The sequence below is a fragment of the Piliocolobus tephrosceles genome, chromosome 19 (assembly GCF_002776525.5).
Source record: "Piliocolobus tephrosceles isolate RC106 chromosome 19, ASM277652v3, whole genome shotgun sequence".
NCBI classification, from domain to species: Eukaryota; Metazoa; Chordata; class Mammalia; order Primates; family Cercopithecidae; genus Piliocolobus; species Piliocolobus tephrosceles.
In genome coordinates, this window is record NC_045452.1 from 49,692,939 (window position 1) to 49,710,427 (window position 17,489).

At 38.5% G+C, this 17,489-nt stretch overlaps 1 protein-coding gene across 7 annotated transcripts in view; it reads left to right on the forward strand.

Annotated features, from left to right (window-relative positions):
• GRIK1 (glutamate ionotropic receptor kainate type subunit 1) overlaps positions 1 to 17,489 on the forward strand; it is a 416,917-nt gene that overhangs the window by 370,358 nt on the left and 29,070 nt on the right. For all 7 annotated transcript variants that reach the window (XM_023190268.3, XM_023190264.3, XM_023190267.3 and 4 more), the window contains 2 exons: positions 2,234 to 2,352; positions 6,364 to 6,581. In XM_023190268.3, coding sequence (XP_023046036.1) covers positions 2,234 to 2,352; positions 6,364 to 6,581 — 337 coding nt within the window. The remainder of the gene's footprint in view (positions 1 to 2,233; positions 2,353 to 6,363; positions 6,582 to 17,489) is intronic.

The window sequence follows — 17,489 nt, forward strand, 5'->3', positions numbered from 1 at the left end:
AGACAACAGGTAGGTCTATTGCCTTATAGAAAGCCAGTGTCTTACAGCACAGCATCATGTCACTGTTTAATATTCACCAGACCACATGCTCCACAAGTCACTCAGAATTCCAGAGAGAAAGACCTAAAATATCTCTGCAGAGCAGGCAGAATCATATTGCTGTTTAGACAGTTTTTCTTTTTGCCACACAAAAATTAGATTAATTGCTCTCTTATAAGTGCAAAGTATGAAACAAGACAAAGTTAAAAGCAGCATTCCAAAGAGGGAAGGGATGAGCTCATCGATGGGAGCATATCTGGGAGAGAAATGTCAGAATATTGAGGGGTTTGTGGTTGCCAAGTCTTATGGTCTATTTGAAAAAATAAAACCCCTTCTCTTGAATACATTAGGCTCTTAATTTATTTCAATTAATATTTTTAAATTATTGTACAAGTGACAATGATAGTGTTTAAGTAACGGGATCTTTAGTCTGCATGCTGTTTCAATTAATAGGTTCATTAATATTGGTATTCATTTCTTCAGCTCAGCAAACTACTATGGCTATAAGAGTGTGCAAATTCAAAACTTAATTATATTGTTGAAACATTAATTAAAATGTATTGGCACGGCATTGTCAATTAAAGCTATATTCATCAGCTTCATAGGAACCTGCATGGTGTACCCTGCAGCTGTGGAGAAGCTGCAGTAATGAGTTGGATTCCATTATGCTGGGATAAACTACGAGACTGTTATCCCAGTCCCCCTAAGACTCAGTGAGGAGGCACTGAACACTTTCCAGAAGGTGTCTGGAGGTCTAGAAAATGGCTTTTCATGAAGAGGAATTGTCTGCTCAGTTCCTTGTGCTGGATTCACAGCATGCCCTGCTTTTCATATAGATAATGTATTCACCTTAAGCCCAGTTCTCTCCAGTGTGTCAGCAACCTGCCATTGTTTACTGCTGAAACTTTATGGCTAGAGAATGATGTTTTAACATTACTCTAACACTCCTGCTTGCGTTGAAAAGACCAAATGACAAATGGCAAATCTTCCAGTGCTAAAAATTACTGCATTTTAAATTATTTCCAGATCACTTCGTTGAGCTTCTGCTAATGTCTTTTTGGAAAAATAAGTACCACTTGGCAAGATAGCCCTCAAAAGTAACCACAGGGCAGAGACCTCCTTTGGGCTACATAGGCCAGATACTTAAAAAATAGAGAAAGAACCAAAAATGTATTTGGTTCCACAGATTCTTATTTTAAGTACACCCTCAGAGATATCTGGATTTCCTCCTCTTCCAAAATAAGGAAATTGAGGCCAGAGAGGTTGAGTGAATTGTTCAAAGTTGACTTCCCACACTACTAGTTGTTTTTCCAGAAACGTTTACTGCCTATAGCACACCACCATGGAGGTAGAGCTATAATAATGCTATAGAAAACATACCACTTACCGAACCAGGGTTGGTGATTAAGTGACCACAGGCCATAGTTCTGAGAACAAATTTAAAACAAATCAAAAGCAAATTATGAATTTGAAATTCTCCAGGGAGGTATGCTATGTAGTTAATACTAATATACACCATTAGGCCTGGACCAGGATAATTCCAAATGTAAGGCTTGTCTCTTCATTTAGGATTGTGATTTTTTTCCCCATGGACTATTCAAAAAGCATCGAATACACTCCAAATTCAACTCTATATTTTGTTTACTAATTTATTTAGTTTGCAACCCCTTTGATGCATTACCAAATCGCTAGACCACCACTAAGATTCCTTCTAACCATCTGTCCATACAAACCCCTTGAAGGCAAGTCACCCTCTTTTTTGTGTCTCCCACAGGACCTAGCAACACAGTACCTTGACGTTGTAGTTGCTATGCAACAAGTGTGTGTCACGTTCATCACTACTTGGTGGGGTAAATACTTGGGATGAGTGAACCTTTCTTTACAGTTCATCTAGTTGTTCAGTAATATGGAAATGAATGAAAACTCAGAAGAATTCAGTAGACCTAGAGCTGAGGAGTACAATTCCAGCTGACCAATTTGCCTAGAAATAAGAAGTCTGGTAAATATTAACGTCTCAAGGCTCTTTGCACTTTGCCCACCAAAGCTGTAAGTTTATGACTATGGCCTTTACTCCTTTGGTTTGAAGCTTTCGTCATCATTGTTGGGTTTTCTGCATTGCTCAGGAGGTTTTGGTTTTGCTGGTGTCCTGTGTGTTTCTCTGATATTTACAGACTGTTTCTGTTAACTACCACAGGTTTACACCCTACGAGTGGTATAACCCCCACCCATGCAACCCTGACTCAGACGTGGTGGAAAACAATTTTACTTTACTAAATAGTTTCTGGTTTGGAGTTGGAGCTCTCATGCAGCAAGGTACACCGGTTGCCTATCTTTGTCACACGCATCCCACAGTGTGCTGACAGGCTTTCATGCTGGTAAACTCCACCATGAAGCTAGAGGGTAGGATGAAACACCATCTCAGGAACTTAAGAAAATAGCAACAGACTTTCTAGCCGGTTCTGAAGATGAAGCAAAATGGAACTCCCTTACTATATATCTAAAATAACACTTCTATCAAGCAATAAATACAAATTTTCCTGTGGGCAGCAAAAGATAAGGTACCTTAGAAATTGTTTATAAATTTGCATAGATGGAGATGACGGTCTTTTCCTTCTCAGCCGTAACTCCATGAGTCAGAGGTTTAAAGGGGCAGAATTTAAATCCTTTGCAGATTAAATCCACTGAGATTTTTCCAACTGCTGACCTTACTTAGGACTTCCACCTAATTGCTACTCTGGCAAACCCTACTGAGATTGATTTCAGCTTCCCAGTAACTTTTCACAATCTCCCTCAATTGGTAACCATAGCAACAATAAACTGTAGGAGTTGGGGAAATAAAATTTGACCATGGAAATGTAATATATTTTATACATTTCCTATGAATTGGGGGATTCTGCTTTTGTAGTGGGGGAAGGGGAAGTCGCTTTAACCTTTGGAAGAACTCCATTTCTTTTGTGATTTTTTTTTCAGATTCAGTGCGGGGCATATGGTATAGAAATTTCTTCCAGGATTAAATGCACTAATATAAGAAAATCATAAGTCACAGAAGCTGTTGTGTTTGGAATATCTGCTCATTTGACAATAAGCCGCAAAATACATTGGCAAAGGAAAATTCCACTGGGATATACATTAAACATGTTTGCTACTTGGGGATGAACCCTAAGGCTTCTCATTAGGGAATTGCTGTAACACTTGAAATAGTTGTCTTTTGGATCTTCAAATTAGAGAGACTATAGAAATACCAAATTCTAATACTGAAATAGTACATAGTTGAAGAAAGTGGGAAAATCCTAGTTACACAATTAGGTGTGGTTTGTGTGGGCACTGCTAAATAGGTATAGATACCATCTGATTCACTAGAAATCATTTGCATAAACTTAGAGCATAGCACTGAGGTACACATCCTGCAGGAAACCCCATATACTGCTTTACCCATGCATTTAATTTTTAGGATATTTATTTTGTGAGCAATTACTTTAAGAGTGAAGGAGACCCCTGCTCCTTCTGATAGCTTGTCTTCTCCAACATTAGAATATATATATATACTTTTAGGTTTCACAGAGCATGCAGCAGGCCTGTGCAGGTATATGGCTGTGACTGCCTTCTGTCATATGAGTGCACCCACCCCCGGAATTTACCTTTCATCTTTTACCTGTTTGGAGTTTACCATCATCCACAGCACACTGTGGGATGCAGTGTCTGTTAGTTACCACTACCTTGGGTACATGACAGTCAGCCCCAACCAGACTCTGCTTGTCTTTCAAGACGTTTACAAACATTTGTCAGGTGCAACAAATCTTTCCAGGTACAAACTTGAGGCACTTGTGACTGTTAGTGCATCTGTCTCTAGCATGCATGTGGTGTTGAACCAGGTAGTTATCCTCTGTTGCTCTCTTGTTAGCAGAAGCTTGTCACTGTACTCGATTGGAAACCATTTTGTTGAATTTTTTTTTAAATGTGATGATCAGACTTTCTCTTTTCTACAGAGCGTGAGCAAAGTCTGGATCAGGATTGGCTGTCATGTCTGCCGTAAAAGGCACTAAAGAGACTTCAGCAAGTACTGTCTCTCATCCTGAATATTTTCTAGTAATGTTTTACTCAACTTTTAGTGTTTGTATAATTTCATCCTCTAGAGTACTAAACTTACACAAATCCTCTCTACTTGAAAGAAGTGGTTTCTAAGCATTTCTAATTAACATGGAGAATTATAAAATTCACAAAATTAGACAAAAATAGAAAACACCAAGAAACACTGAGAAATCTAATGGATGCCATCTAACAAGGGTTTAAAATGTAATCTCAATACATTTCTATTAATATTTTTACTCAGTTTCTAAGGTAACTTTATCCAAAAGTTTAAATATGCATTCTACAATGTGAAGGATGTGAATTAGAATTATTACATGTCAACAGCCCGTTCACCTGTCTGTCCAGTCTTAATGCCATATAATACATAATTATACAAATATACAAATAAGTGAAAACCTTATCTTCTCATAAATGCAACCAAATAACAAAAGAATAAATTTACAGCAGAAAATCTGCACCTATAAGCTAAGAAAAATATATCTATTAACTGTTATTTATTTCCTATGGCTATTTTATGAAATAAATGGTATTTTAATAACCAACTAAAGATCTAAAATAATATCACATTGCCACAAGACTGCTAGATCAATTAAGTACAAAGATATGAAACAACCTTGGGCATTAAACACACACACACCCACAGGCATATAAATCCCATTAACCCACAATATTAAAACAGCAGCAGCAAACCATTCCACTAAATCCTTGGAGGCAATTTAATGGAAAACTATTATAAGTCTGTGTAATATTACCCACTCAAATTCAAACAAACGACAGAAGGAAACACAAATCGCTGTCAAACCATTTCCCTCATTAAAAGGGAATAAAACACAAAGATACGTAATAGCATTAGGAGAATATATCTGTTAATTTAAAGCCCAGAAACTCTGCCAACCTTGATCTGCTTATCACTGTCCTTGAGCTAGCTTTGATTTCCTGAGCAGTATGTGCATCCGTTTATAGACTAAACCAGAGCACAAATTCATTTATTGGTAGATTGGTGAACTCCAATTTTCCTTTCCATCTTAAGCCATTATTAACTACAAAGCTTCAAAACACCCTATCAGTATAGTAAAATGATCCTATAGTCCGGACATCTGGCCTACTGTACTTCACTCTTTGGGATTTTTAATTTAGGGTATGTTTCTTTCACTTTTTCTCTAGTCACATAAACTCTGTCATGCCTTCAGGTTCGTGGAGGATATGCTATGTACAGAGTCAATGGCAAATTTCAGGCAGATAGACAAGCCAAAATCCACTTGTGAATCAGTATAACTGGAGTGAACTCTAATTGTACTTCTCTTTTATTCTAATTCTGCTGCTGAATGTATACACATCCACAGCTCAGTCTGAGCAAAATTGAGCTAGACTGTTTTCAAGATGTTTGTCTTTTATGTCAGTAAACTTAGCTCATAAACCGTTTCTTTTAGAGAGGAAGGTTTCCTTGGTAAACACATTAAGTGCCTCTTATCATCTAAAAATAACTTAAAATCATCTGAATGACATCTAAAATGTATATTCTTACCAGGAAAGTCTTCTTACACCTAAGAAACAGCCTGTCTTTGAAGTGTAGTTAAGAAACAGCATTCTATTGAAGGACAAAATTATGCGTTGCAGAGAAAGTGTTTTTTTAGCCAAATAAGAATCTACAGTAGAAAAAAGAATTGTAGCTTTTAGGGTAACATAAGACAATAAAAACTAATTCATCCACTGTCAAGTATGGCTGCATCTTATTTTATTTGTAAAATCACAATGTTTTATTAAAGTACATGTGATAAATGGCACATTAATATTTTGCAAGTTGCTCTCATTCTTTAATCTTAAATAAAAATGTTAGCATTTCAAAGATTTTCATAGTTACACAAAGACATAGAATATTTTACTTCACACTATGAGATGCATTTAGACAGTAATAAAAGGCAAAAAGACTTGGGGTTGACTTTTCAATTCTAAGAAACTAAACTAACTGAATTTTAGACATAGAATATCTCCAGGTTAAAACTGTTTTAATACCATCAGTTACTGATAAATTATAGTTAAAACAGCAGTAGTGATTAATGATTTGAAAAAAAAGCTTTAGATTTTGATGCATTTTCTATAAAATGTATTTATTTCATCTACATACAAGATGGTAAGTCTTTGATGGGTTGATCTCCCTAGAATAGTGTCGAACTGTACATCTTCCCTTTCCTTCTGACTGTGTTTAACACCCTTACTCTGATGATACCATCACAGGATCAGAGCTGATGCCCAAAGCTCTATCGACCAGAATAGTTGGAGGGATATGGTGGTTTTTCACCCTAATCATCATTTCATCCTACACTGCCAATCTGGCTGCCTTCTTGACAGTAGAGAGAATGGAATCCCCCATAGATTCAGCAGATGATCTGGCAAAGCAAACCAAGATAGAATATGGGGCGGTCAGAGATGGATCAACAATGACCTTCTTCAAGGTAAGAAGCTGACAAAGTGTTCTCAGTGATTATCTGATACTTGGGGTAGAGGATAAAAGAGTCTGTCCAAGAAAAGAAAAAAGAATGTTGGGCAATTTTTTTAATGAAATCAGATTTATAATTACAAAATCCCATTATAAGGAATCCCTGGAGCCTCAGTCAGCATAAAGCAATTTCTTTGGTCCCCAACTAGATGTCATTTACTCCACCCCAATTTAGTGCACTCAGATGCATAGATCAATATCTTCAATATCCTCTCTTGCCTTTACACCAGAAAAAAAAAATTCCGAATACAACCTAACCACTCATTAATTAATCCCTCATTTATGGAACCCACAAAATAAAGGTTCCTTAATCCAGAATTCTGGTAACCAGAATACTTGAATATCATTATTATGTTCTTTCTGTACTGTACTTGATGAGGTAGAAGCAGATGACAAGAAAATGTGTTGATACTGGAACTTAGTTAGAGAATTAAGAACGAAAAAATCCCGGGAGACTCTAGTCTAATATTGAGTCCGCATTGATGAAGGACAGTGTTCCCAGCCATGCCTGAAGCTTTTCAAGAAGACTTCGGAGGCACCACAGGAGAATTAAGTTGGATGAGTTTAGTTTTAGTGTCAAGGGCATTTCATTGTTGAGGTCTTTTTAATTACTTTCCCATAGTAATGAAACTGATTTCTGCCTTGCTTTTGGAGGAAGCCTTAGTACTTTTATTATCAAATCTCAAATACTCTAATTCCAGTGAAAAGTAGATTTTAATAGATCCAGTAGGTGCAGAGATCATGAAGTTCAACTCTTCACTTTACTTATGAAAAGAACAAAACCTTCAGAAGCTAAATTACCTGCTCCAAGTCACATAGCTAGTCTATAACAGAAAAGGAGCTAAAGCTTATTTTTTGGGGGGAAAAAAGTATTAATGGTGGTAGGTGTGCATGTGAATAAAAGGAAAACAACAGTTGTAACCAAAATAATCTCTAAAAACATCCTTGTCAAAGATTTATATTCAGATTACCAAAAATGGAGTTGTCACCTCAGCATTGAGTGGACTATATGGGTTTTTTGTTTGGTTGGGTTTTCTTTTTTGTTGTTTTTTTTTTTTTGGAGGGGGGTTGTTTTTTTGTTTTGTTTTGTTTTGTTTTTGTTTTTGTTCTTGAGATGGAGTCTCACTCTGTTGCCCAGGCTGGAGTCCAGTGGCGCAATCTCAGCTCACTGCAACCTCCGCCTCCTGAGTTCAAATGATTCTCCTGCGTCAGCCTCCCAAGTAACTGGGACGACAGGTGTCCGCCACCATACCCACTTAATTTTTGTATTTTTAGTAAAGACAGGGTTTCACCATATTGGCCAGGCTGGTCTCAAACTCCTGACCTTGTGATCCTCCCGCCTCAGCTTCCCAAAGTGCTGGAATTACACGCATGAGCCACTGCGCTTGGCCGAGGGTATTTTTTAAAATAATCTTTTCCTTTCTATTATTTCCACTAGTTCAAAATGAACTCTTTCTTCTTGCATTCTTATTTCCTTTTTAAACGTTGTTTATAGATTTAGGAGGTATAAGTTGCATTTTGTTAGATGGATATAGGGCTTTTAGGGTTTTCATCACCCAAATAACATACATTATGCCAATTAAGTAATTTCTTATCTGTCAGTCCTGCCACCCTGCCATCCTTCTAAGTCTCCAATGTCTATTATTTTTTGAGTGGACTGTTTTGACTTGTGAAAAATACCAGCTTAGAAACAAAAACTAAGGTTAGGTTAAAAAAAGTACACACTTCTTTGTATAACAGTATTGGTTCACAAAAATAGGAATTAACTATGCAATAAGTTATAATGTTTAATAACAATCATAATAAATAAAAATACATTGTTTTAAAAGTAAACTATATCTAGAGTTTTATCAAGAAGCAAAGTAATGGAAAAAGTAGGACTTACTTTTCTTCTGTGTTAAAAAAAGATTTTTAAACACTTTATTTTAAGAAGTGTATCATTTATTTAATGTATGGGTACAGCATGATGATTGTTTCTTCTTTGGACAGTGATGTTCTAAGGACAAATGACATTATGGTTTTGCAAGCTACAGAAAGTTATTTTCTTAAAATCAATAGTGTGAAGAGACACAAGGTACCCCAAGCTAGTGATTCATCATGGTCCTTGTCAGAAACCAGGAAAGTCACTTGCAAGGCTCACAGGACAGAGGGGCACTGCCAAGGTAGAATCTGGTATATCTGAAAAAATATCTGAAATGATTATCTCATTCAGCAATATCAAAGAGTTTGAAAGTACTGGGAAATGGGCTAGCAGAAGGCAGAGAAGATTCTACTTCCTTCAAGATGTTCAGTACAAATATAAGGGAAAGAGGCTGTCCTGTTCTTCGAAAAAGCAATAGACCTGACTTTGCCACTGTACACAGGATCTCTGCACTGCCTGTGGATCCCTTATCAGAAATGTTTGAGACCAGATGTTTTTAGAATTTTGGATATTTTCAGATTTTAGAATGTTTGCACATACATAATGAGATAGCCTGGGGATGGGACCCAAGTCTAAAGACAAAATTTATTTATGCACCATATATACCTTATGCACATAGCCTAAAGGTAAGTTTATACAGTATTTTAAATAATTTTGTCCATGAAGAAAGTTTTGGCTGCAACCCATGCCATGAGGTCAGGTGTGGAACTTTCCACATGGGACAACCTGTCTGTGCTCAAAAAGTTTCAGATTTGGGATTTTTCAGAATAGAGATGCTCAACTTACAAACTGTCCTTTAAGCTCTTTGTTTTTGGGTTTTTTTGGGGGGGGGTTTGTTTGTTTGTTTGTTTTTTGAGACGGAGTCTCGCTCTGTCGTCCAGGTTGGATGGAGTGAAATGGCACAATCTTGGCTCACTGCAACCTCCTCCTCCCAGGTTCAAGCAATTCTTCTGCCTCAGCCTCCCAAGTAGCTTGGATTACAGGTGCATGCCACCATGCCTGGCTAATTTTTTTTATTTTAATAGAGACGGGGTTTCACCATGTTGGCCAGGCTGGTCTCAAACTCGTGACCTCAAGTGATCCACCTGCCTCGGCCTCCCAAAGTGCTGGAATTACAGGCATGAACCACCACGCCTGACCCCTTAAGCTCACTTTGATCTTTTCTTTCTCATGCCCCTCTTTAAATATAAAAAGAGTTCGTTCTCCTTTTTTCTGGCAGGACCCTGAATGACTACATTACATGTTTCGATAATGCACTTCCATTGAACAGGCACGTGCTATGCTCACAACTGCTGCTCCCTGAGCATTTTCTGAGAGGGCTCCTGCTTTCTCCCTGGTCCTGAAAATGAGGCATTAATGCAAGCGTTCTCTCATGTCACCAGAAAAATGATGAAACAGTAAGCACCTCAGAGAGGAAGAATGTGATGACAGTACAAACAGCATCAATAAAAATATCAGTATGCCCTGTGCACTAGCCCTGAGCCACACATTCTGTTTCTAAGTGCTTTACCTGTATTACCTCATTTTATCTTTAAAAAAGACCAACTGAGGACTGGGCACTATGGCTCACACCTATAATCCCAGCACTTTGGGAGGCTAAGGCAGGTGGATCACCTGAGGTCAGGAGTTCAAGACCAGCCTGACCAACATGGAGAAACCCCGTCTCTACTAAAAATCAAAAATATTAGCCCAGTATGGTGGCACATGCCTGTAATCCCAGCTACTCAGGAGGCTGAGGCAGGAGAATCGCTTGAACCTGGGAGGCAGACGTTGCAGTGAGCCGAGATCGCATCATTGCACTCTAGCCTGAGCAACAAGAGTGAAACTCCGTCTCAATAAAAAAAAAAAAAAAAAAAAAAAAAAAAGACCAATTGAGATAAATACCAATATTGTCCCTATTGATGAGGAAAATGAGGCACAGAGAGGCTAGATAACTTACTCCAAAGTTACAAAGCTAGCAAAGGAAGAGCCAAGATTCAGCAAAATTCAGAGAGTTCTAGAAAGTCAGTTCTGTGAGGGTAGAAACTCAGTCTTCTTTGTATGCCATTAAGTCACCAGAATCTAAAAGAGTGCCTGGCCACATAGTAGGCATTCAGAAAACTATATTTCCAATAAGTGAACAAGTAAACTCTGGGAGAGGTGGTTTCTATCAGAGCGAGGGAGGGAGAGTGAATGAAGGAGCAAAGGAAGGAAGCCGAGAGGGAAAGAGGGAGGGAGAGAGAGGTGGATGGATAGGGACCCACACAAGAAGAGACTCTGTTGCCAAGTTCCTCATTTTACAAGTCAGCGTGTGGCCCAGCAACCCAGTTTACCGAGAAGAAATGTATTTGCAGAAAGAGAACAAGGACTAAATCCGATTTAGTTTTCCCCTTGAGAATGGTAAGCTGTCAGAAAGCGTCAGAGGGATGTACATTCAGATTCTTAAGCTGGATTATTCCTCAAGGGAAAGAAATGTTTCAGGTTTTTTGCTCTCGGGGTAGCTCTGCCCTAAATCACTGAGTGACAGCAGGTACAGTCACAAGGACTCAGTCCTGACCTGGTTCCACATTAACATGTTTCACCTCTGCTACACCATCAGGGCCTCCCTCCTCCAGCCCTTTCTCTCTCAGTTAAAGACAATAACCTCTCTTGAGCTGTACAATGAATAAGGAAAGCTGCATTTGCCTAATCTAACCTGGAATATCCTGATCAGTTGTTGGAGCACAAGTCGTTTGCTAAGATGGGTCTATCTCCACTCAATCACAAGGAAACTTCTAATGAGAAACATTTTCTCGTCACGCACAGTGTAATTTAAAGGGTTTTTCTTCTCAGAAAAGCAATATTCCTCTGGCAGCACCCAAATGATGAAAACTTGTCTTTTTACTTTCAAGTTGATTGAAAATCATTTTATAGCCAAAGAATGGCCAGTTGTAGGGAGGAAAGGGATTCAGACATTATCAAGATCCATGACCAAATAAAATACTCAAATGCCTCACATTTGGTTGCTAGGCCACAAGCAACGGATGTGCTTAGTGAAGTATGTCCTTGAAATGTGTGCCGAGAAGTCGCTTGCTAAAATTTCATTCAAAATCCATTGACTTTTTCTCCTAGACTTGGCTGTTCTTGCAGACAGCATGCCACTCTACATTTTAGATCTGAGGTATTCAGTTCTTAACATGAAGAAACCAAAATTTAGTTTTTTAAAATAGCTCAGGTGAGATTCCACTATGCACCACTTGAGCTCATATGAACCTGAGGGAGTTAAGTGGAATTTTTTTTTTTTTTTTTTTTTTTTTTTGACGGAGTCTCACTCTTTCGCCCAGGCTGGAGTGCAATGGCGTGATCTCGGCTCACTGCAATCTCCGCCTCCTGAGTTCAAGCAATTATCTGCCTCAGCCTCCTAAGAAGCTGGGATAACAGGCACCCACCACCACGCCCGGATAATTTTGTTGTTGTTGTTTTGTTTTGTATTTTTAGTAGGGACGGGGTTTCACCGTCTCAGCCAGGCTGGTCTTGAACTGACCTCATGATCCACCCACCTCCACCTCCCAAAGTGCTGGGATTGCTGGCGTGAGCCACTGCACCCAGTGGAAATTTTTTAAGCAAGTGCTAGCTCAAGCTAAGACATGACTGAGACGGGGAGGCAGTGGCAGTTTTCCTTCAGAGTCATTCATATGTGGAGAAACACTGATCATCAAGGACTGTATTTACACAAGAGAATAGGATTAAATCATCCATTCAGTTCCATGTATTCTCATGAAACTTTAGATGGACATCCTGAGATTCTATCTCACTTTCTCCATCAAAAAAAAAAAAAAAAAAGCAACTCTAAGTTTCAATCCCTCAGCTAATGATGCTTATTAAGCATTATGTTTTCACTAAGTGAAAACATATTATCAACACTCTAGGACTTACAGTTCAAGCACTATGGGAAATGTAATAGCCTATTTGGTCAAAGGGTCTCAGGCACCACAAGACCAATTAGCTGGACAAGGTTAAAGGGAGGCAGAACGTTTATCAAGTGTCCAGGTACTGTTGGAGATGTTTGGGGAAATTCTTCTCTGAATATGAGGTGATCAGCATTAAATTAATTAATGGACTATGTTTATGGGTCAGTGTGTTAATAATTCAGAACTGCAACAGACTCTAAGATTTATTTATTTATTTTTTTTTTTGAGATGGAATCTCCCCCTGTTGCCCAGGCTGGAGTGCAATAGCGCAATCTTGGCTCACAGCAACCTCCGCCTCCCAGGTTCAAATGATTCTCCTGCCTCAGCCTCCCAAGTAGCTGGGATTACAGGTGCGCGCCACCACACCCAGCTAATTTTTGTATTTCTAGTACAGACAGGGTTTCACCACGTTGGCCAGGCTGGTTTCGAACTCCCGACCTTGTGATGCACCAGCTTTGGCCTCCCAAAGTGCTGGGATTACAGGCATGAGCCACCATTCCCGGCCTATTTAAGAGAATTTTTAATAAAATCCTTCTCATTTCTGCTTGAGATAATACTAATTAATAATCCAATATTAACTCTATTGGTTTCTCTGTTCTCTGCTGATGAAATTGTTTGGTCCTTTCAATTGTTTCACAAGTCTGAACAGTACAGGATTTCCTTCGCTCCCAACTCCCTGGGACCACCACCAGCATCTCAGAAGGTACAAAGATCAGTCAGTTCATGGCCAAGATCTGCGGACACAACTTGGGTTCAGCTCTCCTAGGGGCTACATGACCTATTTCCATCTTTTATATCCAAGACAACTGACAACAACGATAGCCAATTCCAACTTTTCCTTTCAGAAATAGTAGACTAGGATTCTGGTTTTCTCTCTCACAGGAAGTTACAAATGTACAAAGGCTCTGTCCTTTCTTCTTCTTGGAATTCTATTAATTACCTTATGGAATGGAATAATAAGATAGTCCAAACTTTGGTCTCACAGTGATAGTGTAGCAAGTCACATTTTTTTTTCCCAGATGAAGAAAGGATAGTCATGATAATGTCTAAGAACCATACGAGGCCGGACGCGGTGGCTCACGCCTGTAATCCCAGCGCTTTGGGTGGCTGAGGCAGGCGGATCACGAGGTCAGGAGATTGAGACCATCCTGGCTAACACGGTGAAACCCCGTCTCTACTAAAAATACAAAAAATTAGCCGGGTGTGGTGGCGGCGCCTGTAGTCCCAGCTACTCGGGAGGCTGAGGCAGGAGAATGGCGGGAACCCGGGAGGCGGAGCTTGCAGTGAGCCGGGATCGCGCCACTGCACTCCAGCCTGGGCGACAGAGTGAGAACCCGTCTCAAAAAAAAAAAAGAACCATATGAGGCCTAAAAGAATAGATTTCCCAATGACCCGTGTGAACCATCATCCAAGGATGATAATGCTTTTAGCCCGTGGAACGGAGAATGGGAATACCAGCTAGTCTTCTCAAGAAATATGGCCAACATCCTATGCTGGGATATAAAGTAAAACCTACAGGAAACTGTTTTTGATGGAGAGCTGAACCCACAGAGCCTGGGTTCTACTACATATAAGTTACGTAGACCTTGGCAAGTAACTTAAACTCTCTGTACGTTGATTTCCCAGTCTACAAATTGAGGATGATTTCTAACTCAAAATTATTTTGAGGCTTTAATGACTTAATAGAGGTAATATGTTTATACTACCACTTAGTACACTGTAACCAATAAAAACATTAGATATTATTGTAACTATCACTCATAACATCATCACCATAATTATTCAACCCTTACCTCTAGCTATTAGTCCTATTTTTCCAATCTCTCTGGATTTAGAAATATTTTGGTTTGGTCTTTGTTCAGCTTCCTTACTGTCAGTCATCTCTGCACTGTCTGTCTTCTGCTAAGGGACAGAAAAGTCCAGAAGAAGTGCTGGTGCCCAAGATCTCACAGACTTTTGGAGGCCTGGCCAGAGAGCAACGCTAGGCCTTGGAGGCCCTTCTTGAGCACATACATTGCATTTGCAGAAGCACTTATCAGATGGTAGGTAGGCAAAAGATGGTAAGGCTGCCCTTGGAATGCAGACAAGAAACAGAGTGAGGTAATTCAGTTTAATTCAGCTCAATTTATATTTTGTCAGTACTGAAGTTGGCACTTAGGAGGGAAAAAGGTATAAAATCATGAGCAAGATGTGAAGATCTGAATAGCAATAGGGAGACAAGATGTATGAATACCTGTTAAATACAACACAACATGTGGTTGCATTGTGCAAGAAAGGAAGTAGTGGCAGAATTTCTTGTGAACCAAATTAGCTATGAAGTATTCATGTAAGAAATACTTCTCAGTAGAAGCTTGCCTTGTAACAAATCACTATCCTCCCAGACTCAAGCCAGAGGATTACACAGATTAAATCAGGATTCAGTCTAAAATGACTTGGATAAAATAGGTTTTAAAACAGCATAAAAAACTTGTCATTTCTGGCTTTCATGGTCTAGGGACTTTGGATCAGCTGTGGGAACAAGGGATTCTCTAACCTTTATCATCTCCTTCCAGGGAGTGGTTAGGTGCTGTCACCAACCCAAAAGACATTTCGGAGAAGTTATTGAGCACTGCACCAGTGGAAATGAAGCAATGAGCCATTGTGGGGAGACAGATTTCAGACAGTTATAACCATTTCAGGAAGCATAAGATGAAAGCCATTTCTCAAATACTCTGCATAGGAAGGTACTCTTCACATAAGAGTCCCTAGTTTACGTTGGAAATATCCAGCTAACTTTACCGTCAGTGTCAGAAATGCTAGGTCTCTGGAGGTTAAAAGTGTATTTATTTGGGAAGAAATCTATGAGGTCAATTTAACCTTTTTCAAAGGCTGGCAGATTGCCCCTAATAGACCAATCTTTAACTCTAGACAGGAGAAAAACATGAAACATATTTTAGCAAATGTGTTTAAATCCCGCTGAGGGAATTTTCTAAAGGGAATCCATAAATTGTTTAAATGTTGGAGAATCAGCAAATGTCATAACTTTTCATCAAATCAAGATAAAGACATAATCAACTGCAGTGTTCACATTATACACATTTGAAAGGCAGAGGCCCTAACTATACTATAAATATTTTCTTCTGATCATCTTCCTTCAAAGTGATTTTTGTAAATTAAATCATATTTTCAAAATAGCATGAGAATTTATTATTTAATGAAATAACATATTAATCATGTATAAAAGAAATGGTTGCTTTTAAGGCTACTATTCACCTCTGATGTACCTATTTCACAAGTATGAAGTTCTACATAGCCAATTTCTATGTCTTTGGTTAATTTTTAAGGGTTGTCTTAAATTAGGATTTGCCTACAGTAAAAGTAAATTGGAGATTTAAAAATATAATTGCTTGTGATATTTCATTTGTCCTATATGCATATAGTTGCCACATTTATAAGATCACTTTTTATAAGATAAAAAAGATCAAATATCAATAACTTATTTCTAATGTATATTTCAGTGTGTAAAAATATACATAAACACAGATCGATATATAAAATCATCAGCCATATTAGTGTGAAGTAGAATTGCATGATTACTGATTCTACTGAAAAATGAGATTATACATCTTAACTGTGAAAGTCTTATAATAACTGGTGGAAGAAATCATGTGATAAATAATAGTCATCTCAATAAAAAAGAAACATTAGAGGGATATTTTATAAAATGGAGTTTCCATCAGGCTTAAGACCACACTACACCCTAGAATTTGCACATACTTTATTTACATTGTGTGGTGGAAATCTTGTAACTAAAAATAGCGGAACTATATGAAAAGCAAAATACCATTAAAGGAAAGGAAACAATATAAACAATAGTCACATTTTTTCCAGGTTCCAACTGTTGCACTTCCTAAAACATGGTCTAAATATTTGTCTAAACAAGTGTAAGCTATTAAAGGTCAGGTAAGCCGGGCGCGGTGGCTCAAGCCTGTAATCCCAGCACTTTGGGAGGCCGAGACGGGCGGATCACGAGGTCAGGAGATCGAGACCATCCTGGCTAACACGGTGAAACCCCGTCTCTACTAAAAATACAAAAAACTAGCCGGGCGACGTGGCGGGCGCCTGTAGTCCCAGCTACTCGGGAGGCTGAGGCAGGAGAATGGCGTGAACCCGGGAGGCGTAGCTTGCAGTGAGCTGAGATCCGGCCACTGCACTCCAGCCTGTGCGGCAGAGCGAGACTCCGTCTCAAAAAAAAAAAAAAAAAGTCAGGTAAATAGTTTCTGTACATTATATGATGAGTACAAGAGTTGCAACAGCTCTGGCTATAATAGAAAGACCCCACCGCTATTTATTTCAATTATTTACTTAGAAAATTTGTTAATTCTGTTGAAACATTAGCCAAGCTGTGAGTTTGCTGTTCTGTGTATTAAAAGAGATAGTCCATTTCTTGTTGGTTAAGAACACAGACCCTGGAACCAGATTCTTTGGGATCAAATCCTGGTTTCCTCATCTCTTCATGTGCTGTTCTATTTCCTCGTATGTAAAAGAGAAATAATAATGGTACGTCTTTCATATGATTACTATGAAGATTCGATTAATCAATATATGCAAAGCGCTTAAAATAGCACTTGGTACACAGTAAATAAACACTACGTATGTTAGTTGTTGTTACTATTTTCAGTAAGTAATTTTTAACTGCCTGTAGACATTATAAACTATTTCCCAGTGAGTGTTTAACTTGAATGTATTATAGGGGGAAAAAAGAAATAAATAATGTTCATCAAACATTGATGCAGTAACACTCCCTTATAATAGATTTGAGATGAAAAATGCTGATTCTTTGCCAGCAATGTTTCATCAGCATGAGGATAGCCACATAATCAGATTTAAAGAGATAAAATGAATTTATCTAAACAGATGCCTCTCAGGATTAAAAAGAAAAAATCCTGGATGATTTCAGATTTAATAAATGAGGCTTTTTCAGTTTTAGCAACTTTTGCTAAGAAGCTCAGAAGACATTCCAAATATTCTAATT